At 58.8% G+C, this 23,085-nt stretch overlaps 3 protein-coding genes across 7 annotated transcripts in view; 2 read left to right on the top strand and 1 right to left on the bottom strand.

The window, feature by feature from the left end:
• The first annotated feature begins 93 nt into the window (after window positions 1-93).
• On the top strand, window positions 94-9,198 carry PACSIN3 (protein kinase C and casein kinase substrate in neurons 3). Of its 2 annotated transcripts, none has more exons than XM_040980346.1 (11): window positions 94-180; window positions 2,982-3,042; window positions 3,251-3,341; window positions 3,454-3,610; window positions 6,378-6,613; window positions 6,790-6,945; window positions 7,366-7,541; window positions 7,694-7,814; window positions 7,928-8,067; window positions 8,471-8,592; window positions 8,870-9,198. In XM_040980346.1, exons 3-11 carry the CDS (start codon window positions 3,288-3,290, stop codon window positions 8,983-8,985), a joined length of 1,278 nt encoding a protein of 425 aa, XP_040836280.1. In that variant the 5' UTR covers window positions 94-180; window positions 2,982-3,042; window positions 3,251-3,287; the 3' UTR covers window positions 8,986-9,198. The 2 variants fall into 2 exon arrangements, with proteins under 2 accessions (XP_040836280.1, XP_040836279.1); XM_040980345.1 differs by having other exon boundaries at window positions 2,978-3,042.
• A 681-nt stretch (window positions 9,199-9,879) lies between these two features.
• ARFGAP2 (ADP ribosylation factor GTPase activating protein 2) lies at window positions 9,880-20,502 on the top strand. Of its 3 annotated transcripts, XM_040980206.1 has the most exons (17): window positions 9,880-10,006; window positions 10,180-10,298; window positions 10,756-10,828; window positions 11,225-11,356; window positions 11,436-11,516; window positions 12,164-12,245; window positions 12,505-12,561; window positions 13,066-13,107; window positions 13,455-13,507; window positions 13,909-14,045; window positions 14,130-14,261; window positions 17,483-17,611; window positions 17,688-17,822; window positions 18,640-18,766; window positions 18,868-18,961; window positions 19,048-19,166; window positions 19,501-20,502. In XM_040980206.1, the coding sequence occupies exons 1-17, from the start codon at window positions 9,935-9,937 to the stop codon at window positions 19,519-19,521; spliced, it is 1,605 nt and encodes a 534-aa protein (XP_040836140.1). In that variant the 5' UTR covers window positions 9,880-9,934; the 3' UTR covers window positions 19,522-20,502. The 3 variants fall into 3 exon arrangements, with proteins under 3 accessions (XP_040836140.1, XP_040836142.1, XP_040836141.1); XM_040980207.1 differs by lacking the exon at window positions 13,066-13,107 and having other exon boundaries at window positions 9,881-10,006; XM_040980208.1 differs by lacking the exons at window positions 11,436-11,516; window positions 13,066-13,107.
• Window positions 20,503-21,564: 1,062 nt separating this feature from the next.
• Window positions 21,565-23,085, bottom strand: part of CUNH11orf49 (chromosome unknown C11orf49 homolog) — a 201,143-nt gene continuing 199,622 nt past the window's right edge. For both annotated transcript variants that reach the window (XM_040980205.1, XM_040980204.1), the window contains 2 exons: window positions 22,467-22,530; window positions 21,565-22,289 (listed from right to left, as the gene is read on the bottom strand). In XM_040980205.1, the coding sequence (XP_040836139.1) occupies window positions 22,115-22,289; window positions 22,467-22,530 (239 nt within the window). In that variant the 3' untranslated portion in view covers window positions 21,565-22,114. The remainder of the gene's footprint in view (window positions 22,290-22,466; window positions 22,531-23,085) is intronic.

The raw sequence follows: 23,085 nt of genomic DNA, 5'->3' as shown, positions 1-23,085 counted from the left end.
CTGGTGGGGTTGGGGCTGGGACAGCGAGCAGAGGGCGGGTCCGGGGGCCGGGCTTCCCGGGGGAGGGCCTGGCGCGCTCCGGGAGGCGGCGGTGGCCACGGCCCAGGCCCGGGAGCAGCAGGACTCGGGCAGGAGCGTGGTCGGACCCTCCAACCCGCCGAGGGCCCCCCAGAGGACACGGTGAGTGTGCGCGGGGAGGGACGCGCGGCGTGCCGGCGGCGGGAGCCGTGCCTGGTGCGCGCCCTGCCTTCCTCGACTCCTCAAAGTTTGCAATGAGACCTGCTCCCGCCCCGGCAGCCCCCAGCCCCCAGAGGCGGCTGCCGCCCGAAGGAGTCGGGCGCCACCGAGAGTTCCACGATTGGCGCCACTCTTGGCGCCACCGAGAGTTCCACGATTCCTCCGGCCAAGGGGACCGAAGGCGTCGAACTAAAACTTAGTCCTGGGGCTCTCCAAGGATCCCAATTGAACCACCTCTCGCCAGTTCTGGGGCGCCAGAAGGGGGCTCGCTCCATGGCGACTCTTCGCCCTCTGCGAGGAGTCCCTAACTCCTGGAGCTGCTGCCCGGGGGGAGCCCCCAGGTTGGAGTCCACCGACTGAACCCGCCCAGGCAGGGGCGCCCCCTTCCCTCCGCGGGGACCGGCTAGCCCCACCCCCTCCGAGACCAAGTTCAGCAAGTTTGGCGCAGAAGTCCCAGAGCTTTCATGGCGAGGCCCAGCCCTACCTACTACGCGTGGGCTCCCGCTGCTCTGAGTCGGGCAGCGCGGGGCTAGCCAAGGGCCCCCTGGGCTTCGCGTTGCAGCGGGGTTGAGGCCAAGACGGGTAGTGTCCTGGGCTCGGGGTGCCGAGTGCGTCATCCTGGAGCAGGCACCTCGGCTGGCCGGCAGGTCGGGTTTCCCAAAGTGCGCCTTTGTCGTGTCCCTCCCCGGCTTGTTGCCTTTTCTCACCTCCCCCTCTCAGCCGCCCTGGTTGCTCCTGCCGGCCCATCTGGACCAGGTGTCCCTGCCCGGACCGCCAACTGCCCCCAGGTGCGCTCTTAGATCCCCGGGGCTGTTGAGAGAAGCGGCCCGTAGGCCCAGCGTGTGACTCAGGACCCAGGGATGGGCAGGGCAGGGTGGCTGTGTTCTTTCACCAGCTTCTCTGGCGGCTGGAGGGGGGGGGGCGGGGACGGGGAGGTTTGGGGGTAGTTTTCCTAAAGCCCCGCAGGGAGGGAGAGCTGGCTCTTCCCTGAGGCCAGATTTCTATACCTTGACCAGGGCAGCTGTGTAGAGACCCTGCCCAATCCCCAACCTTCTCTGGCCCAGGGCGGGTGGTAGTGCCAGTGTCCCAAGCCAGGACGACTGTGCCAGCTGCTTTCCTGGCTGCCTGTGGGCATTGGGGGTGCATTGGAGCCTGAATTGGGTAGACGCAGAGGTCAGGAATGCACAGGGGGGACCGGGGCCGGCCCCAACAGCTGGATCCAGCCAGGAGCTGCCTGCGGGGGCCTGGCTGTGCCTGGGGCTTTGAGCTGGTGTTTGCTCTGGGAGGCATGAGGGAGCTGCGCCAGCCCTGCACACACAGCCGGCTCTGTTCTGAGGCCAGAGACAGAGGGAAGAGGTGGGGGCCAGCTCTCCAGGGAGCAGGGAGCTTGGAGGCTGGGACTGACAGGGGGCCCCAAGGTCCCCATGGCTGCCAGGGGACAGCTGCTGGGTCCCTGTGGCGTACAGCTGCAGCTTGCTTTCCAGCTAGTGGGCATCTGGGACAAACTTGGTGCAAAGCTTGGCCAGGACTAGGGTGGAGCAGGTACTGCGTGTCCATTCACTTCCATTGCGTATGAGGTCTGCAGGGGGCTGTGGGGAGGGACGCCACTCAGACGAAGCTGTCTCCCAGCCGGCTAAGCCAGGTTTTGCCGTCTTCAGGTGCCCCTGCCTCAACCCTGTTCCCCTTCTTATATAACAAAGTGTTTTGGCCTCTAGAGCCTGGGAAGACATGGATCAAAAGCCCAGAAGTTCCCATCAAGGGCTGGCGCCAGATGTGTCCTGTCCGCCCCAACCCAGAGGGAACAGACCCTGACCAAGGGGTCACAAGGGCTGTGGATGCTCCAAGGATGCAGGGACAGGGGAAGAGGCCCCCATCTGGTTTGGAAAGATGAACAGAGGGTCATCCGTGTGGCATGGGCACTGCAGGGACAGTAGGCACACACTCTGGTCTTCTTGCCCCGCTGTATCCCTTGGGCATGCCCAGGGGAGGAAGCGATTTCCTTCTAGGGGCTGTGAGTCACTTGGTGCAAGGGACAGCTGTGACCGGCCCCAGAGGCGGGGGGAGTGACTGTGTGCCTTGGAGTCCTCCAGTCTACCATGATAGTGTCCCCTCAGGATAGGATATGCCTTCCTCTCCTATGCGGTTCTGATTGGCTGAGAGGACCTGTGCTACCACCCCAGACTTGGGGCGAGGGCAGCCCCAAGTGGCTAGTCCCCTGTGTTCAGACAGTGTGGGGCAGGATGCGTGTTTCCTGGGGACTGGCAGGGGACCTCTTGCATGGGCCTTCCTTTCTGGCTTGAATCTAATATCAGGGAAGTCGACCAGGTAAGGCTGTCTTCGGAGGTGTTGGGCAGGTGCACCTGTCTGGGATTCAGACCTCCTGGTTGGTTTTTCTGCTCTTCCTAAGGCAGGGAACTGTTGGGTGTAGTTGGGCACCCTTGGACTTGGCCTGCTGTGTATCACTGGCCTGCTTATCATTCAAGAAAGAGCCTCAGGGACACTCTGGTAGCAAAGGAGTGGGCCCTATGCCCACCACCCACTCCTGCCCACCACCTAATCCCTGCTGGATCGTGTGACCTGCCTGGCATTCTCCTGCCTGGAATCTGGAATTCTGACAGCAGTTGCTATATTGGGGAGCCAGGGCACCGCCCTGAACACTCCAAGCTCGCTCCACTTGCCAATCCCCACCCCCCAGCTCACCCCCAGCTCACCCCCCTGCTGTGTTCCCACTCACTTCAAGGCAGAGTCACCGTGGCATCCTGGAGACCTGGATACCTGGTCCCTGAAGTGACCCCTAGCGTCCAGGTGCGTGGGTGCTGGGAGGATGGGGCAGGGCAGGTCCAGGGAGGGAGGAAGAGCTTGGAGACACCTTTCTCCTGTCTGCTGCCGGGGTCCCCCAGCCTTGCCCATTTGGTCCTAGCTCTGGTGGAATTGGCAGGGATGAAAGAGGGACTTTTCCTAGCCTCCAAGGCATGGGTCCAGCTTTCATGCTTACCCCCTCTGCCCGCTGCAGTCCCACATCCGCCACCATTCCGTGCTGCGGGGATACCATGGCTCCAGAAGAGGACGCTGGAGGGGAGGCCTTAGGGGGCAGTTTCTGGGAGGTGAGCTGCTGGATCTGGGGCTTGGGGCTGGTCCTGAAATGTCCACCTTCTCTGGGCATGGCTGCCCCTGGCAGGTCTCCCTGATGACATGCGCTTCTCTTGTGTGCCCCAGGCTGGCAACTACAGACGCACGGTGCAGCGGGTGGAGGATGGGCACCGGCTATGTGGGGACTTGGTCAGCTGTTTCCAGGAGCGTGCCCGCATTGAGAAGGCCTACGCCCAGCAGCTGGCTGACTGGGCCCGAAAGTGGAGGGGTGCCGTGGAGAAGGGTGAGTGCTGTGCTCAGGCCTGGTGGGGTGAGGGCAAAGAGGGGACTGCAGAGGGTAGGGCCATGGGCCAGCTGCTTTTCACACCTCTTGTAGAAAGTTCTAGGCAGCTGTGTCCACGGCCACCTTTCCCGCAGGAAGGGAAAGTCCAATTGGATTAACCTGCAGAGTGGTCGTGAGTCACTTTCAGATTTTTATTTTAAAATTCATCCAATTTTGTTTTTTATTTTCTTTTTCCACTTTTATTCATTTTCATTTTATTTGAAAGGAAGAGAAGGGACCGGCCTTGTGATGTAGCAGGCCACACCTCTGCTTGGAACACTGGAATCCCGTACAGGTTCTGGTTCAACACCTGGCTGCTCCACTTTTTTTTTTTTTAAATTTATTTTTATTGCAAAGTTAGATAACAGAGAGGAGGAGAGACAGAGAGGAAGATCTTCCATCCGATGATTCACTCCCCAAGTGGCTGCAATGGCCAGAGCTGCGCCCATCTGAAGACAGGAGCCAGGAGCCTCCTCCTGGTCTCCCATGTGGGTGCAGGGTCCCCCATCCTTGACTGCTTTTCCAGGCCACAAGCAGGGAGCTAGATGGGCAGCAGGGCTTCCAGGATTGGAACCGGCGCCCATATGAGATCTCAGTGTGTTCAAGGTGAGGACTTCAGCCACTAGGCTACCATGCCGGTCCCATAAAATGTAAATCTTATAGCAAGAAAGAGGGAGAGATTTTCCCTCCATTAGGTCACTCTCCGATTGTCTGCAACAGCCAGAGTTTGGCCGGGCTGAAGCCAGAAACAAGAGCTCCATCTGGGTTTTCCATATGGTGTGGTCAGTGGGCAGGGACCTAAATACTTGAGCCAGTATCTGCTGCCTCCCAGCATGAGCGTTAGCAAGAAAGTACAATTGGCAGCACAGACAGGTACCCTGAGATATGACAAAGGTGCCCCAAGCAGCAGCTGAACCACTGAGTGCCCACCCCTTTTTAATATTTAAAGATTGATTTGTTTTTATTGAAAAGGCTGATTTATGGGGCCCGGCGCGATGGCATAGCAGTTAAAGTACTCACCTCGAACGCACTGGGATCCCATATGGGCACTGGTTCTAAACCTGGCAGTTCCACTTTCCCACCCAGCTCCCTGCTTGTGGCCTGGGAAAGCAGTCGAGGACGGCCCAGAGCATTGGGACCCTGCACCCGCGTGGGAGACCTGGAAAGAAGTTCCTGGCTCTTGGCTCCGGATCAGCACAGCACCGGCCGTTGCGCTCACTTGGGGAGTGAATCATCGGATGGAAAATCTTCCTTTCTGTCTCTCCTTGTCTCTGTACATCTGCCTTTCCAATAAAAATAAATAAATCCTTATTTAAAAAAGGCAGAATTATAGAAAAAGAGACAGAAAGATCTTCCATCTGCAGGTCTACTCCCCAAATAACTGCAATAGCCAGTGTCTGGATCAGAGCTGGACTGGTCCAAAGCCAAGAGCCAGGAGCTTCTTCTAGTCTCCCACACAGGTGGTATAAGGGTCCCTACGCTTTGGGCCATCCTCCACTGTTTTCCCAGGTCACAAACAGGGAGATGGTTGGGAAGTAGAGAAACCGGGACACAAACTGGTGCCTATATGGGATCCCGGTGCTTGCAAAGTGAGGATTCAGCCACTGGGTCATTGCCCCAGGCCTCTCTTTCTCATTTTCTCTTTTTCTTCTTTCCTTCTTCCTCTCCCTGCCTCTCTCTCTCTCTCTCTGTCTTTTAATTGGAAAGGCAAATTTATGGAGATTGGGAGGAAGAGAAAGATCCCCCACAATGGCCAGAGCTGGGCTGTTCTGAGTCCACTTCTCTCCCAGGCTATAAGCAGGCAGCTGGAGGGGAAGTGGAGCAGTCAGTTCTCTCCCTATAGATTTTTTTATTTGAAAGGCCGAATGATAAAGGGAGAGAGCTCCCATCTGATGCTTCAAGCCCCAAATGGCCATGACAGCTGGCCTGGAGTGGGGCCAGTTGGAAGCCAGGAGCTAGGAACTCCATCCAGGCCTCCCACATGGATGGCAGGGGTCCAGGGACCTGGGCCATCTTCTGTTGCCTTCCCAGGTGCATTAGCAGGGAGTTGAATTGAAAGTAGAGCAGGGTCCAGGGCAGTAGCCTAGTGGCTAAAGTCTTTACATGCGCCGGGATCTCCTCTCTGTCTCTCCTCCTCTCTGTATATCTGACTTTGCAATAAAAATAAATAAATCTTTTTTAAAAAAGACCGGAGCTTCTTCCAGGTCTCCCACACGGGTGCAGGGTCCCAAGGCTTTGGGACCATCTTCGACTGCATTCCCAGGCCACAAGCAAGGAACTGGATGGGATGCAGGGCTACCGGGACATGAACCTACACCCATATGGCATCTCGGTGTGTTCAAGGCGAGGACTTTAAGCACTATGCTATCGTGGTGGGCCCAAAAATAAATAAATCTTAAAAAAAGAAAGAAAGAAACAAAAAGCAGAGCAGCTGGGCCTGGAATGAGCACACTGACATGGGCTGCCAATGTTACAAGCAGGGGCTTAAAATGTTGTACCACAGGCCCCCCCGGGCCTTCCTGTTTTTGCCCGTCTTACTCTGTGCCCACAAGGGCACCGTCCTTGTGGCGGCGGTGAGGGCCAGGATTCAGCCAGATTGTGCATGTGCAGGGCCAGGTAGCAGCAGCCAGCAGTGCTGTTCATTCTTGTCCCACACCACGCCTGTGTGTGTGGGCCCCAGTGGGAGGCATGGGCTCCGTGTGAGCGCTGCCTCTGTGCCACCTTGCAGGCCCCCAGTATGGCACCTTGGAGAAGGCCTGGCATGCGTTCTTCACCGCGGCTGAGCGGCTCAGCGCGCTGCATCTGGAGGTGCGGGACAAGCTGCAAGGCCAGGACAGTGAGCGTGTACGCTCCTGGCAGCGGGGTGCCTTCCACCGGCCCGTGCTGGGTGGCTTCCGTGAGAGCCGTGCTGCCGAGGACGGCTTCCGCAAGGCCCAGAAGCCCTGGCTGAAGAGGCTCAAGGAGGTAAGCCCTGCCTGGAGGGGTGGGGTGGGGTGGTGAATGTGTGTGTGAGGGGTTGGGATGGGACTGGCAGCAGGAATGCATGGGGCTCTCCTGGGGGCAGGGGATGTGGCAGGTGCAGAGGATGGGGTGAGGCCTGGCCTCCGGGGTTCAGAGTGGTCCCTGTGCACATGTACCAGGTTGAAACTTCCAAGAAGAGCTACCACGCAGCCAGGAAGGATGAGAAGACGGCTCAGACCCGTGAGAGCCACGCCAAGGCCGACAGCAGCGTTTCCCAGGAGCAGCTGCGCAAGCTGCAGGAGCGGGTGGAGCGCTGCACCAAAGAGGCCGAGAAGGTAGAGGCCAAGGGCAAGGCCTGCCCTGTGACTCTGGCTGCTGCGTGCCTTTCTGAGGCTCCTCGCCGCTTACCCTCTTCCCTTGGGCATTTAAAAGGAGGACCTGACAATAGGTGTTGCTTCACCCAGGGAGAGGAATGGGGTTTGAGGCCCTTCAGGACCTGCCTCTCTCCATCTCCCCGCCCCGTGACCCTTCCTTCTCCAGGAAGCCCCTTCTGATTTTTCCCATCCTTCCCCCCTGCGTAGGGAAGGTGAACTCCTCCCACTCTCCCACTGGACTTTCAAGAGCTGTTGGGGTTCCTTGGGGGCACTTGTTGGGCATCTGATTGCTCCAGATGCCAGACCCAGCTGGAATTTTAGGTGGAAGAGGGTGATAGTGGCAGCCTGGTCCTCACCTGCTCCACAACCATTTCCTTGCAGACGAAAGCCCAGTACGAGCAGACGCTGGCAGAGCTGAATCGCTACACACCACGCTACATGGAGGACATGGAACAGGCCTTCGAGAGCTGCCAGGCCGCCGAACGCCAGCGCCTTCTCTTCTTCAAGGATACGCTGCTCACCTTACACCAGCACCTGGACCTCTCCAGCAGTGAGAAGTACGGGGCTGCGGGTGGGCGTGGCGAGCTGGAGCGCTCCCTGGGTCCCCGCTACCTCCTCGGGGGTTCTGGCCCGGCAGAATAGGAATCACCACCAGGGCCCAAGAGCCCCGCCCCGCCCCATAACTTGAGGATTTAACCTTGGGCCACAGGTTCCATGAACTTCACCGTGATCTGCATCAGGGGATCGAGGCGGCCAGCGACGAGGAGGACCTACGCTGGTGGCGCAATACCCATGGACCGGGCATGGCCATGAACTGGCCACAGTTTGAGGCATGTGCTGCAGGCTTGGGTGGGGCTTGGGTTCAACTGGGTGAAAAGTGGTCTGGGCATCCCTAGCTGCTGTCATCCCTGCCCCAGCCTGACCCCAGACATCGTTGCCATAGGAGTGGTCCTTGGACACACAGCGGACCATCAGCCGCAAGGAGAAGGGCAGTCGCAGCCCTGATGAAGTCACTCTCACCAGCATCGTTCCCACAAGAGATGGCACCGCACCCCCACCCCCCCAGACCCTGGGATCCCCAGGGTGAGAGCTGTGTCCCCTTCTGCCCGCCCACCCGTCTACCTGCCTTCCCCACCTTTCTTCATTTCTCTCCTTTGCTTGCTACTCCATGTTTGCACTTGCCATGGGATTGAAAATTGGAGCCAGAGCCCCCAGGGTGGGTGAGGTGCTGAGGTTGGCAGTTTTGATGGTCTGCACAGTGACATAGGTTGGCAGGCCATTTTCTGTATCCCCTCTTTGTCCCTGCCTCTGTGTGGCCAGGATGGTGCCCGAGCGGCACAGGTGGGACTTGAGTCTCTGCTCCTGCACACCTACCCTTTCCAGGACCATTCCCATGGCGATGCCCTTGGCCCAAAGGGTTGAGGTGGTCCCTGCGTCCTAAGCTCTGTCTTTCTGACCACTCCCCTACCCCTGGCCCTGTGTCCAGCAGTGGGCAGGAGGAAGAATGGTCAGATGAGGACAGTCCCCGGAAAGCTGCCACTGGTGTGCGGGTGCGGGCACTGTATGACTATGCTGGCCAAGAAGCAGACGAGCTGAGTTTCCGTGCAGGTACCTCGGGCCTCTTCCTTGTTCTTTCTCGGGTCTTAACCTGCCCCTGCCGGTGAGAGAAGCTGGTTCCCCTCCAGCCAAGCCCAACTCCGGCCTGTCCTGGGTCTGGCCGCCAAGTGCTGCTTTCTGAAGTGGAGGCGCAATGGCCTGCTGACTCACCTACCTCGCTCTGTCTGGTCATCCCACCCCATCTCCCAGGCCTTGGCTGCTCCAGTTGCAGGCACGGCAAGCAACTGGGCCAAGGCGACAGGCACTGACCCATGCCCCCTTTCCCCAGGGGAAGAGCTACTGAAGATGAGCGAGGAGGACGAGCAGGGCTGGTGCCAGGGCCAGTTGCAGAGTGGCCGCATCGGCCTATACCCCGCCAACTACGTCGAGTGTGTGGGTGCCTGAGGGTCCCACAGAGCCCTTTGGTACACTGGGTCACAACCCAGCTGCTCATGGACTGCCACACACAGAAAGCCCTGTCCCCTGAGGAGGGTAGCCTGCTCGGGACCTAGGACGGGGGAGGGTGTGTGGTTTGGGAAGGACCGTGGAGCCCAGGCTAAAGACGGGAGGTCCTGGTTGATGGACGTGTTTCTGGGTGCCTGGCCTCTTCAAGGAGCTGTGGGCCCAAGTTCTTGGCCTCTGTTTGCGGGGCGGGGGGGAGGTTCCTGGTAGAGTTTGTGGGCTGGGTGGGCGTGGTTTTGGGCCAAGCAGCCCAGTCTTTTGTGTGTTTTGTTCTAGTGTGTATTAAATTTGACAAAAGCTCCCCCAAACTGCAAGTGAGTGTGTGCATTCTTTTGACACTCAGTACTCTGGCTAGGCCTCCAGAGGGCACATAGAGGGTGGCCCTGGGACCAGGGTTGGTTCCAAGGAACTTGACCCTAATCTGGGGTGGAATGGGTTGTGAGTCGGAATCGGCTCGAGGCTGGGCCGAAGCCCGCTAAGTGTCTTCCCCCCCCCCCCGAACTGGAGGGAAAATGGGTCTGTTCATTATAAACTCGGCAAACGTAAGCCGGTCGAAAGCCAAACCCTCGCCCTCTGTCTCGTTGAGCATGCGCACCCGGCCCGCGCTCACGGAAGTTTGGGTGCCCCGGCGAGCCGTCGCCCCGCCCCGGCTGCGGATTGGCCCGGCGCGGCCGCGACGTCTATTTCACAGCGGCTGTTGCGCAGTCCCGGGCTGTGACGTCTCTGCTTCGTGTGTCGCCGACGGCTGATTGGTCCAGACTCGACCCCCGTTGCCCCGCCCCGGGGTTGGCCAGGACGCATTTGAGACCCGGCCCGGAAGCTGTAATTCCCCGGCGAGGATTGGCCCGCGTCAGGACCCGTCGTTCGCGGTTGTGTCTGGGAAGGAGAGAAAATGGCGGTCGAGCCGAGTAAGACGGAAATCCAAACTCTGTTTAAGAGGCTCCGCGCGATTCCCACGAACAAGGTGCCTGACGGGGTGGGCGCGCGGGTCGGCCAGGGACCTCGCCTGGTCCTCCTCTGGGGAGGAGAGAGGGAGAGGGGCAGAGGGGGCGCGGTGTCCTGGAGGAGGGGGGGTGTCAGAGTCCGACCTCGGCTCCTGGCCCTGGACCATTGGCCCCATTTTGCTCGTCTCCGCAGGCCTGTTTCGATTGCGGCGCCAAGAATCCAAGTTGGGCCAGCATCACGTATGGGGTTTTCCTGTGCATCGACTGTTGTGGGGTGCATCGCTCCCTGGGCGTCCATCTCAGCTTCATCAGGTGGGGGTCAGCAGGGGCGATTTGGAGGGACCTGCCCGTGTGCGCTCTCCTCGCCACTTCGGGGGTCAGGCTCATCGGCTGGGTCAAAACTCCCGTTTTGCGGAGTCAGAGTTGGGGGACCCCGGACGTTGGGGTGGGGGAGAAGTGAGCGGCGTGGACCTCACTATTGCTGATAAAGTGTCCCAGGGTGTCTCTTGCTGGGCCTGGAACTTGCCCTTAAAGGGGAAGACCAAGTCCAGGCTTGTTTGCTGGAGGATGTGATCTGCTTTTAGATCTGGGGCTATTAATTATTATTCTTGGGACGCGGGAACGGAGAAGCCGAGCTGTCAGGGACGGAGATGGGGTGTTATTTGACTCATGCCTCCTGGGCGCCCAAGGACAGGTGTGAGTAGGCTGGACTGGGCAGGTGCAGCTCCCGGTGTGTTGCCAGTGGGTGACACACAGTCCTTGTTTGCAGGTCCACAGAGTTGGATTCAAACTGGAGCTGGTTCCAACTAAGGTGTATGCAGGTCGGCGGCAATGCCAATGCGGTAAGGCGTCTTCTGCCAGCTCTCGCCACTCACCCTGGCAACTTACCACCTCCACACCCTCCCAAACGTGGTTGGTGGGCACAGCTCTTGTCTGATTCAACCTGAATGGGACAAGTATTCTTGGGGAAGGACCTGCCGGGGTGGCTTTGTGAGCTTGCCCAGGGTTGCCATGGTGTGGTGGGGTGAACCAGGGCTGGGCTCCATGGAGGCCTTGTGGAAGCTGTGGGAGATTTTTTCCAGGAATTTCTCGGGGACTTGACTCCTGCTTGACTCCTAGGAAAAAGCTGCCGACAATGTGTCCACTCTGCTGTTAGGAGTGAGGGGATGCGTCCCTCTAGGGTGTTTTTGCTCCCCTGGAATCACCTGTAATGCGCTCGCCTCTTTCTCACGCCACAGACAGCCTTTTTCCGCCAGCACGGATGCACAGTCAGCGACGCCAACAGCAAATACAACAGCCGTGCAGCCCAGATGTACCGCGAGAAGATCCGGCAGCTGGGGAGCGCAGCCCTGGCCAGGCATGGCACCGATGTGAGCGCCTGGCGGGGTGCGGGGACAGGGGGCAGGGAGTGCTGGGAGCCCTGGCTCATTGGCACCCTTGCCTTTGCAGCTGTGGATTGACAGCATGAGTGGCGCCCCTAGCCACTCCCCAGAGAAAAAGGACTCTGATTTCTTCACGGAGCACACTCAGGTGAGTGCCCACAAGAATGTCTCCCCTCACTGCCATTGGCGAGCGGGAGCATTACCAGGGCCAAGGCTGCCTCTGGTTACTATAGGGCACAGCCAGTGTGGTGTCGTGACCAAGGACTTCCAGGCCACTCCCGAGTTGGTAGACCTAGGCACTTCCTTCTCCTTTGAATGGATGTGCAGGGCAGTCCCCTCAGAAATGGACTTCTATGGACTGGGATGGTAGGAAGGAAGAGAAGCTTCTAGAAGGCTTAGGAGGTGTTGGGACCCTCAACAACTTTCTCTGTAAGACAAACTCTGCTGTGGAGGACAGTGGAAGGATTCCGTTTTTCTGTGGGCCACCTGGGTGAGTGAGGAAGGGACCCTTCCTGGCACTGCATGCTGCTGTCAGACTCTTTAGTTGAACTTCATTGTTTCGCATGGAGAAGGGTCTGCCTTGTTGGGCGTATGGGGATCAGCGGAGGCGTTAGTGCCACACGGCATGGTGAGTGCCCAGTGAGCGTTGGCAAGCCATAGTCCTGCACTCCAGCTCTAAGGCTACAGAGGCAGGTGGAAACTTGCCCTTGTGCCCGGTCCTGTATTGGAGGAGGCCCTGGCGCCCCCTGCCGGCAGGTGTGGCTTATAGGGGCTTCTTTTCTGGCCTCCTTGCAGCCTCCTGCCTGGGACATGCCAGCTTCGGAGCCCTCAGGGATCCAGCAGCCAGCCCTGCCTGCAGAGAGCAGCGGCCTGGCACGTGAGTTCTGCCTGGGTTACAGCCGTGTACCCTGGGCATGGACCTGGGGCTAGGAAGGGCCTTGTGGCTAAGGGCAGTCGGGGGCGGCTCTTCCTGGGTTGTGTAGGGGCTGGGTTCTTGTCAGCCTCTGGGAGGAGGTGGTGGGGCATGCCTTTTACCTTCCGGGGAAGGTCTGGTTCTCATGCTGTTGTGCCCCCAAAGGGAGCTTGTGGGAAGCTGCAAGCCTCATGTGAACATCCTTCTCTCATTGTGTCTGTAGAGCCAGAGCTTGGCCCCAATACGGACCTGCTTGGCACCTCGCCCAAGGCATCTCTGGGTCAGTACCCCTGCTGGAGGCACGAGGGGGGATCTTGGGAATACTCTTCAGGTCTGCTGCTGCCCGGGTGTGCAGACCTCAATGGGCTCGCCACAGTGGGGGATCCATGTTGTGGTGGTGGGCCTCGCTGGGCTAGTATGCAGGGCCTGGGGTCTGAGGAGGCCAGTGGGGGATGGACACCTGCCCCCTGCACTGGGGAACAGAGGCAGAGCCTGCTTGTCTGCCGTTTCATGAAGCAGAGCAGCTCTGACCAGCTTAGGCCTAGAGGTGGCACCATCTCTGGCCTGTCCTTCAATCTTTCCTGTTTCTGCTCTTGAACTTGATTCAGGGTACACAGTCCATCTGCTGACCTTGATTTGCTCTGTTGACTTTGGGGGTTGGGAGACCAGTGGAAAGCCCGCCAGGGCTCCCTGGGAGGGGCGGCTAGTTTGGTATGGAGCAGGACTGTGTGGCGGCCTCCGCCTGGTGGCCACAGTGTTAGCCACAGGTCTGCTTCTTTTGCAGAGTCCATGTACCTGTCACCTCAAGGGGCCCTTCCTGCCCGAGGTAACCAGCCACAGCTGGGAGTATGGCCATGCGCATGCGGACTCCTTGCTTGGGGAGCCGTGTTTTGCTCGGCCTCTGCTCCCTGCTGGTTGTGGTTTGGTTCAGGGCCTTGGGTTGTCCCTGGTGCTGCAGGTCTAGGTTCCTGACTTAATGTGCTGAGCTGCGAGCCAGTAACTGCCGCTAACCTTGTCTGTCTTTGGCTTGGACGCTGTTGGATGGAGCTACTGGTGGCAGCTCTGCCCTTGCCTGCCCGAAGGCATCCTCTCGGGCCCTGGAACGGCATGGTGTGGGCTGAGCTTTGGTGTGGATCTTGGCCCTGGCTCACGGACACCCTCCTTCTCACACAGAACTGAAAAGCTCCATCATCGGCAAGAAGAAGCCAGCTGCCGCTAAGAAAGGGGTAGGTGGGGAGAGGCCGTGGGGCAGCGTGGTTAGGCACCCGGGTCAGCCTAGCTGGTTCACCCTTCAGTCTACCACTTAAAGCTTGGGTGATGTTAGCCACAGAATGTCCCTGACCCTTGCCCAGAAACTTCAGATGTCTGCCTTCACGGGGCTCCTGGGAGGGGTGGTTGAGCACACCCAGGGCTTAGCAGGGCGCCTCACCCCTTCCTCACACCTGTAGCTTGTATTGGGTGCTGGGAACCACCTCCCGTCCATTGCCAGCAGAACTACTGGCTGTCTGGGCCCTAGTGTTTGGGCCTGAAGTGGAAGGTTTCTTTGTGGCTGTGACCCCAGTGCCCAGGGTGAGGGGCGCTGGAGGATCCTGACTAGCAGGGCCGTGTCACCTGGTTCTCTCCTTAGCTGGGGGCCAAGAAAGGCCTGGGAGCCCAGAAGGTGAGCAGCCAGAGCTTCAGTGAGATCGAGCGGCAGGCCCAGGTGGCAGAGAAGCTCCGGGAGCAGCAGGCAGCGGATGCCAAGAAGCAAGCTGAGGAGTCCATGTGAGGGCAGGCTGTGGGCCTGGGCTCCCAGGGGCGGGCACGGGGTGGGCGCTTGCACGCTCTTGACGGGGCCCTTCCCTCCAGGGTGGCCTCCATGCGTCTGGCCTACCAGGAGCTCCAGCTCGATCGGAAGAAGGAGGAGAAGAAGCTGCAGAACCTGGAGGGGAAGAAGCGAGAGCAGGCAGAACGGCTGGGCATGGGCTTGGTGAGCCGGAGGTGAGGCGCAGCCTGTGGTGGCATGCAGGCCACACTGACGGACGGGGCTGCGGGAGCTTGGGATGTGGACCAGACCCTAGGATACACCCGAATGCCCACTCCCCCCTTTCAGGACCCCTTGGGTGCACAGCTTCTCTGGTCTTAGGGACCTACTGCTGGTCTGTGCTGCTGTTTCCTTTTCTTTTGTGAGATTTTATTTAAGCCAAGAGACAGATTTCTTACCCATGCTTGTTGACTCACTTCCCAAATGGAGCTGGCGCTGCCACCCGCCTCTCCTCGGTGGGTAGTAGAGACAGAGGTGGCGACTTGGGCCAAAGTCTGTGGCCTCCCAGGGTGGGCATTAGCAAGAGCCAGTTGGGTGTGGAGCAGCACTTGGGTACCAGATGCAGGCATCCTGGACGGTAGTTGAGGGAACTCCACACTCGGTATGTGTGCCTGCAGGCATCTCAGCCTCAGGGACAAAGGACTGTGGGCCAGCTCTGAGGGGCATGCTGCTTGCGGCATTGTGAGTTAGCATCTTAAGACTTCCTTGATCAATTTTTGATACCTTAAAAATGAGCATATCTTGGGGCTGGTGTCATGAGGTGATGATGCAGGATGCCTGCAATGCCAGCCTTCCATGTGAGTGCCAGTTCATTTCCTGGGTGTTCCACTTCTGATCCAGCAGATGGAAGATCTCTTGTTTCTCTGCCTTTCAATTTTCCTTTTTTTTTTTGATTTATTCATTTTTATTAGGCAGATTTATGGAGAGTAGGTGAGAGAAAGAGATCTTCAGTTTGCTGGTTTCCTCCCCAAGTGGTTGCAATGGCCAGAGCTGAACTGATGTGAAACCTGGAGCCAGGGGCTTTTTCTGGATTTCCCACATGGGCACAGGGTCCCGAGGCTTTGGCCACGGGCAGAGAGCTGGATGAGAAATGGTGCGTGTGGGACATGAACCAGTGTCCATATGGGATCCTGGTACTCAGAGGTGGAGGATTAACTAGTTGAGGCATTGCACGGCTCCTTTCCAATCCCCACCCCCTTTACAATTTTAATTTTTTTTTTATTGCAAAATCATATATACAGAGAGGAAGATCTTCTGTCTGTTGATTCACTCCTCAAGTGGCCTTAATGGCTGGAACTGCACCAATCTGAAGCCAGGAGCCTGGAGCCTCTTCTGGGTCTTGCACATGAGTGCAGGTCCAAGGCTTTGGGCTGTCCTTCACTGCTTTCCCAGGCCTCAAGCAGAGAGCTGGATGGGAGTCGAGGCTGCTGGGGTTAGAACCGATGCCCATAGGATCTGGGCACGTTCAAGTTGAGGACTTTAGCTGCTGCTGTGCTTCCCCTACCCCTTTTTATTTTAGAGATATCTTGTAGTACCAGGGCCAGTGTTCCAGCTGGAGTGGCCTTGTGGTACATGGTACCAGTGCCACCAAGGACAGAGGGCTGGCCCTCCTCACAGTGGACTGTGCAGGTGCTGAAGCCGTGTTCTCCAACTCGGAGAGCAGGTACTCCGCACGCAGGCTCCTTGCCTCAGCGTTGCATGCAGGCAGAGTAATTAGAGTTAGGTTTTGAACACAGAGCTCTTTGATGTCACATTCTTATTTTTAGCCTTCTCTGGTGGCGGACAGGCTGGGTATTTTTAATCTTTCTGCTCCCGTTGTATTAAGCAACTTCCCTTCAGGCCGTGTGCTGCCAGCGTCACCCACAGTTAATCAGCAGAAACATGAAATGGTAATCCCAGAAAGGACTCCAGGCGTCCACCCCCCACTTTGGTCAGAAGGGAATTACTGGGATAAGGGCATGTGAATAATTATTCAGCTTTTTTTTTTTTCCCAGTGCATCAGAATCTTAAAAAAGATTCTCTTTCAAAGATATATCTATTGTATTGGAAAGATTTATTGGCAGATATGCAGAGAGAAGGAGTGATAGATCTTCCATCCATTGGTTCATTCCCCAAGTGGCTGCAATGGCTGGAACTGAGCCAGATCCTGAAGCCATAAGCTTCTTCTGGGTCTTCCATGTGGGTGCAAGGTCCCAAGACTTTGGGCTGTCTTCGACTGCTTTCCTAAGCCACAGGAAGGGAGCTGGATGGGAAGTGGAACAGCTGGGACAGGATCTGGTGCTTAAAGGGGAGGATTAGTCAATTGAGCCATCATACCAGGCCCTTTAAAAAAATTTTTTTTAGCTCTGTTAAGAGAGATACTGTTTCCCTGCCCAGCTGCCTGCAATGCAGGGCTGAGTTGGGACCAAGCTGGCAGCCTGTAGCTCAGGGTGGGTCTGCCACGTGGGGAACAGGAGCTAGATGCTGCCTCCCGGGGCACAGATGAGCTTGTACCCTAGTCACAGGCAGAGCCTGTGGCCTAGGGGATGAAACTGCTGCCTGCGTTGCTAGCATCCTCTGTGAGCTCAGTCTGAAGTCATGGCTGCTGTTTCCCCAGTTCCCATCCAGATCCCTGCCAGTGCTCCTGGGAAAGCAGCAGAAGACGGTCCACGCGCTTGGGACCCTATACCTGGGATGGTGTTCCAGGCTCCTGGTTTTGGCTTCATCTAGCCCTGGCTTGTATAGCCATTTGGGGAATGAACTAGTGGATGAAAAATCTCACTCTGTTTCTTTCCCAGTTTCTTAATTACATTTCAGATCTTTAAAACAACAACAAACCAAGGAGAGCTGGGAATGGACCCCAGTCTCTGCCGCGGGTTTGGGCATGCCATGTGTCCCCTTGGCACCTTACCAGGTGCAGGCTGCCTTATACAGCTCATCTGTAATGTACTCTTGGGTTCTTTCAGCTAAAAGCATTGCCTGTTTCCTAGTGAATGTATTGGAAGCAAGTGAATATTTGACAGTTGCTGTGAGGAGGGCAGAGGATAGGCGTAGAAGTGGGGCTGCTGCTTCCCCTTGTGAGACTGAGGGCGGGCCTCGCCAGGCTCCTGGGGTAGGCTCCTTCTGAACTCACCCTTTGGTGTTGTTGGGCTCACTTCCCTGGTCCTTGGGCCACCTGGGTCCTTTCTGTGTCCCTGTTTCAGTGATGAGCCTGGCTCAGGGCACAGCACTCATGGCTTTTCTCTCTGGCGCTGTCGCTGGGACAGGCAGAAGGTCCCAGGGGAGGAAAGCTGAGCTTTGAGGAAGCCAAGCTGCCAGGTGGACAGCCCCGGGGTGCTGCCCGGGTCTCCGTCGCGGGGAGGGTGGGCGGGTGGAGCCCCCGGGTCACAGCCTCATACCTAGCTCTGCCCCCGCACAGCTCTGTGTCCCACTCGGTGCTGTCCGAGATGCAGGTGATCGAGCAGGAGACACCCGTGACCGCCAAGTGCTCACGCTCACAGCTGGACTTGTTTGACGATGTTGGGACTTTGGCCTCTGGACCCCCGAAGTAAGGCTTCTGGGGGTGTGAGCATGGGTGTGGGCAGTTCGTGGGGCTTCTCCAAACTGCTCTGCTGTCTCCCTAGGTACAAGGACAACCCCTTTTCCTTAGGGGACAGTTTCGGGTCCCGCTGGGATACGGATAACACCTGGGGCATGGACAGGGTGGAGGAGAAGGAGCCAGAAGTGACCATCTCCAGCATCCGGCCAGTGTCGGAAAGGTAGAGTGGCCTGGGGCATCACTGTGCAGTAAAACCTTGTTGGCAATAGAAGTACTGTGTGTCTGTTGTTCAGTGTGGCAGCTGCCGGTTCTGCTCTGTGTCACCCCCTGAGAGCAGGGCCAGTGCAGCCCAGAACCGCATACCCGATGGGCTCTCATCCCAGTTCCCTTAAGTAGCCACCATCCTGGGCCAAGTGCGGTCGACCGGCTCCACTCGGAGCTCACCCGGCACCTACAAGCCCTGCAGCCTCTCTGACTGGGGCTACTGCTCGGGCAGGAGGGGCCTCGTGTTAGGCCCTGCCTGGCTTCCTCCCAAGGCAGGTCTCTGGCCCTGGCTTGCTGGTTTTAAAGCCCTGCTCTGTCCAAGCTGGGCCGTGTTTACTTGCTGTGTGGCTCCATGCCACCTGTTTCCCCAAGTGGCACATGGTGCCTTTGCAGGGTCCTGGCAGGTCAGTGCAGCCAGACCTGCCCCCCGTCCTCTGTCATCTGGGGCCAGCGTCTGAGTGTCCGTGCTGAGCAGAGTGGCTGTGAGCAGGGAGGGGAGAAGTGGTGGGGAGCTGCTGTGAGACCAGGAGGGGTGAGGGGCAGAGGTGACAACAGCCTCCAGGTTGTGAAGCTGTGGTTTGGGGCTTGGTTCTAGGCCCCTCCAAACCCTGTTTCCACTCTGCCCAGTGTAGCTGCTTGTGCTGCCTGCTTGGACTTCAGTGTGGCCAAGGGCAGGGCTGCACCAGGGTGAGGGGGGAGGCTGGCCCCACAGGCCCCTGCTGCCTCTGGAGACAGTAATGGGAGGGTCAGAGTGTCCCTCATCCACCCCTCAGGGCCACAAACCGCAGGGATGGGGAGAGCCGGAGCTCAGGCCTCGAGTCCAGTGAAGCTCGGCAGAAGTTCGCGGGAGCCAAAGCCATCTCTTCTGACATGTTCTTTGGGCGGGAGATGGACTCTGAGGTAAGCAGAGTTGGGGGCCTCAAGGTGACCTGTGGCTTGAGCGCGGGAGGCTGTCAGGCCCCCAGCTGCTGGTGCTCCACGTTCTGCCTTTCTTCCCTCAGTACGAAGCCAGGTCCCGGCTGCAACAACTGTCCGGCAGCAGTGCCATCAGCTCCTCCGACCTCTTTGGGGATGCCGATGGAGTTCATGGCACAGGTGGGCAGTGGGCGAGGTCTAGGAGTGGGGCACGGGTGGGCTCCCTGCAGGGCCCAGCTCACCCCACTGCTCCCTGGCCTGTTTAGGAAGTGGCTCTCTGGGCAGTGTGTTGCCCACAGCGGACATCGCGCAGTTTAAGCAGGGCGTCAAGTCTGTGGCCGGGAAGATGGCTGTGCTGGCCAACGGGGTGATGAACTCTTTGCAGGTGAGGCTGGGGCCACCTGCCCTGGGAGGGGCCTCAACCCAGCTCTGATAGTGCCCCAGGGCAGCCCTCAGCTCAGAGCAGGGGCAGCGGACACGGGCTTGGCCTTGGAGGGACAGTTTCCTTTGCTCTAAGAACCTGCTACATCTGCACTGGTTATCCCTGTCTTGTCCCATCCGCTGTCCTCCCTGTGCAGCTTCCGGTGAGGTCGGGCAGGGCCTCCCACCCTGGCTCCCACGTGGACCCTGCTCTGGCAGGGCCCCTGGGGTTGGGGGTGGCGGTGTACATGCTGGGCAGGGCCCGGGGCTGAGATTCTCTCGCTTTTCTCCCCACCCAGGATCGATACGGTTCCTACTGATCTGAGCCTTGGCCCAGGCCTCGGTTATGATGGCAGCAAGAAGCCACAGTGCCACCTTCTGGAAGCTGGGGCCCATCTGTTACCTGTGTGTGTGTGTGGTGTGCCCAGTGGCCTTGGAGGGTCACAGGGAGGGTGTACCTGTGGATGGAACCCTTGCCCCTCATGCCCTCCCCTGTGGGTAGTGCCCTGCCAGTCGTGCCCCCAAAGCTGCTGCTCACTCATCCTGCACACTGGAGGGAGCTCCTTCTGGATGGGGAGGCCCGGCCCTGCCTCAGGGAATGGATGCCTTCTGCAGGCTCCGGGATCCTGCCAAGGGCTCTGGGGGCGTGGCACTCTGTCCCGTGGCCCAGCAGGGGCTGGGCTCTGGGTGGGCCACTGCTATGGCTGCTGCCGGTGGCCTCTGGGTATCGGGCGTCAGGGGAGGGCAGGCGGGAGGAGAGCCTGGCCCTGGGCCTCATTAAGGGCTAGAGCCTTCAGCTGGCACCTCAGGATTTCACTGGGGAGCAGGCTGGTGGCCTGTAGGATCCGTCCCCCGCCCTGAGATGGGAGTCGCTTGGGGGCTAGACTTCTGAGACCTCCCATGCCACCTGTAGGCCATGGTCATTGGTCTCCTTGCCGGGTAACTTGTCTCTGGTCCATGGCCTGGGTTCTGATTCTGGACGCTATGAGCCGGCACTGGCCGAGGAAGCAGAGCAGGAAGGACTGAAGCCGGGGGCCAGGTCGCACCCTGGGCGGGAACCCTGAGGGGCTGCATGCGGGCTCCCATCTGGCAGCCGGGCCACACACTGTGTCATCTCTGGTGCCATCTACCCCCACTGTGCTGGCAGTCCAGGCCTAGCTGATCCTTTGGGGCAGCTGGCTGGGTCCCCAAGCCACACAGACCACTCCCCTAAGCTCCCCGCACAGGGACAGGAGTCTGTCTGGACTGTTTGTATTGAAACAAAGTGGTGTCAAAATAAAGCCCCCACGGGGCTAGGGGCCTGCTGGTCTGTGTGTGTGGTGTCCTAGGGCGTGGCTTCACCCCACTGGCTCCCACGGGCACAGGAGAGGCGTCGGTGCCAGTGCTGAGGACGCTCTCCCCAGGGCCTCCAGCTCGTCTCTTCTGTGAAAGCTGAAGGCCCTGTGCTGCCACGGGGTCCGCTGCAGCCTCGACCTCACCACCCTGTCACACGCAGAGGGAAGAGCTGGCATTATTTGACTTGAACTCGCCCGCGGAGCTGCCTTGTCACAGATGGGCAGGTGGCTGTGTTACCGTTGACAGCCTGGCCTGGTAGTGAGTAGTGAGTGTCCCAGGTGCACGCGTGCGTGCGTGTGTATGTCCTTGTCCCTTCCAGGGGCTCTAGAAGACTTCCATGCCACTACAGGAGTCCAGATGGTACACCTAAGAAATAAGAAACTTGGCCGAATTGCCATGGCCAGAGGGAATCATGGGTTCAGGCAGTGGTTGCGCACCGTGTGGGCCTGAGCCCAGGACGAGTGTGGAGCCCTCACCAGTGTTGACAGCAGCCCTGGCCTGGCCTGAGACGGCGGAGTCAGGTGGAGTATGCATGGTCAGCTGGTGCATGGCCAGCTCCCCACTGGTTCTTAGCACTTGGGCTACATACAGTGGCTGTAGTCTAACCACAGTGTTCTGGGAGCGGTGCTTGCAGCAGTCAGTGTTGTCTGGGCAGGGGCAAGCCCGGGAACATGCAGCAGGTAGTGGTGACCCTGGTGCTGGGAGGCAGCCCTGGGGTGGGTCTAGCTTTGTGAGGGCACACCCCCTCTCCCCTTGGTTCTGAGGAAGATGATGCTGTTTCTTCCTCCTTTCCGTGTTGGCTGTAATCCCACACACCCCAGGCCTGGGATGGGCCAGGCTGGCTGCCCCCACCCTAGCAGGTGCTTGGCTGATGTTTTTAGTAGAGTCCTGGCTAGAAGACTGCCAAGCTGAGTTTCAGGCTTGGAACCTTCTAAGCCAGTTTCCCGGAGGCCTCAAGGTCCCCAGCAGCACTCAAGGTCTTCCGGCTTGACAAGTCCAGTCCAGTGCTCGGCCCCTTCTCACCCTGGGCCTGTGGCTTCAGACTCACCATGGAACACACACAAAAGGGCTTTATTCATTTCATAAGTTTGACTGTTAGACACAGCGGAGACTAAAGCAGGTTTGGGGAGTGGAACTGTGGCACCGTCCCCTGACCCACCCTTCCTCCGGCTGTGGCTGTTGCAGTAATTGTGCCGACCTAAGAGCTGCGTTGACAGTGCAGGGTCCCCACAATGTTGTTCTATTCTGTCTGATAGGGCAGCTGTGAAGTGAGCCCAACTAGAGGGCAGCAGAGGCTCGCAAGGTCTGCTCTGGTTCAGGAGGATTGGATGGCTGCCCATAAGAGGTCCCAGCCAGTGGTCATGTGGTCTCGGCACAGCCTGCCAGCTTGGGACTGGACTGAAGTCCAAGGGCTGGCGCCCTAGGGGTGGGCAGGGCTGACGCCAGCGGGTCTGTAGGCTAGGCTGTTACTCAGTCTTTTCACCAGCAGAGGACAGCAAGGTGTGGGCAAAGCAGGTGGGTGGCAGTACTAGGGCGGTTGGAGCAAGGGAGCAGGTGCACACAGGGCCTTTTGGACTCTTAAGTCTCAGATTCATCTGTCTCTTCAGTGGAGCCATCGCTCTCAGCGTCCACTTTGCGGATGTGGTGGAGGGGTCTCCAGGGGGAGCCAACCCGGGGAGGGGTCCGGGAAGGCAGGTTGCTGGCCTCAGGTGTGGCAGTGACCGAGTTGACTAGGCCTGGGACCTGGACCAGCCTGAAAGGGAAAGAGCCCAGAGGGCAGAGACTAGGGCCTCCACGCTCGCTCCTGCACATGGACAAACCCCAGGCCTTGGCCTCTGGATCCCCAAACCCTTCCCTGACCAGTCCAGGGTACTGTGGGCCCATGCGGGGTGACCTTATGCCCACAAGGGGGCAGCATCTTGCCACTTACAGCCGCTCCAGCTCCTCATCCATGGCGGGGTCGTGCATCAGGTCCCCTTTGTCAGGCAAAGCTCCTGGGAGATAATTGTGGGGTGTGGAGCTCAGTCCTGGGACCTTCCTCCCAAGCAGCAGGGGTCTCCATGTCTGCTGACACTGGGGAAGGCTGCTCTAGGGGTCAGAATGGTCACAGCAGGAAGTTCTGGGTGTGCCTGGAGATTGGGTAGGTGTTTCCCAAGCAAATGGTCACCTCCTTCCAGATGTCTTGCTGGACTGTGAGCTGCTGCTGCTCTCCTGAGGCCCCAAGTACGGGGTTGGAAAGGACCTGGGCATGGCCAGCGGTGACCCAGTGAGGTGTGCTCTTGTATGGGCAGCCTGATCTGGCCACAGGAGGCCAGGCAGACCCTGGCCCATTCTCTGAGCTTGAACACCAAGCCAGCCTCAGAGCTGGGGTTTGCTTAGCACAGCGGTTCTCTCAATGATGGAAGAGGTTCCTGGGGCAGCCAGTAATGGAGTGGGCGAGGGCCTTAGGGGCACCCAGGGAGGGGAGGGTTCAGCAACCCTAGACACCCCATCTTTCTTTACCCTTGGCTCTCTTCCCCTGGCCAGCCTCCCCTCACGTCTCTAGGGAT

This window comes from Ochotona curzoniae, unplaced genomic scaffold, assembly GCF_017591425.1.
Source record: "Ochotona curzoniae isolate NIBS_2020 unplaced genomic scaffold, NIBS_Ocur_1.0 contig_3432, whole genome shotgun sequence".
NCBI lineage: Eukaryota > Metazoa > Chordata > Mammalia > Lagomorpha > Ochotonidae > Ochotona > Ochotona curzoniae.
The sequence above is the reverse complement of the archived record's forward strand: the minus strand, read 5'-3'. Positions and strand labels throughout refer to the sequence as shown.

Excerpts from the sequence above, each read along its gene's own strand:
- PACSIN3 (XM_040980346.1), top strand. The coding sequence starts at position 3,288 with ATGGCTCCAGAAGAGGACGCTGGAGGGGAGGCCTTAGGGGGCAGTTTC. Across the intron at positions 7,542-7,693 it reads GACCTCTCCAGCAGTGAGAA|GTTCCATGAACTTCACCGTG; the intron begins GTACGGGGCTGC and ends CTTGGGCCACAG. Across the intron at positions 8,593-8,869 it reads CGAGCTGAGTTTCCGTGCAG|GGGAAGAGCTACTGAAGATG; the intron begins GTACCTCGGGCC and ends CCCTTTCCCCAG.
- ARFGAP2 (XM_040980206.1), top strand. The coding sequence starts at position 9,935 with ATGGCGGTCGAGCCGAGTAAGACGGAAATCCAAACTCTGTTTAAGAGG. Across the intron at positions 13,108-13,454 it reads AGGGGCCCTTCCTGCCCGAG|AACTGAAAAGCTCCATCATC; the intron begins GTAACCAGCCAC and ends CTTCTCACACAG. Across the intron at positions 13,508-13,908 it reads CAGCTGCCGCTAAGAAAGGG|CTGGGGGCCAAGAAAGGCCT; the intron begins GTAGGTGGGGAG and ends TTCTCTCCTTAG.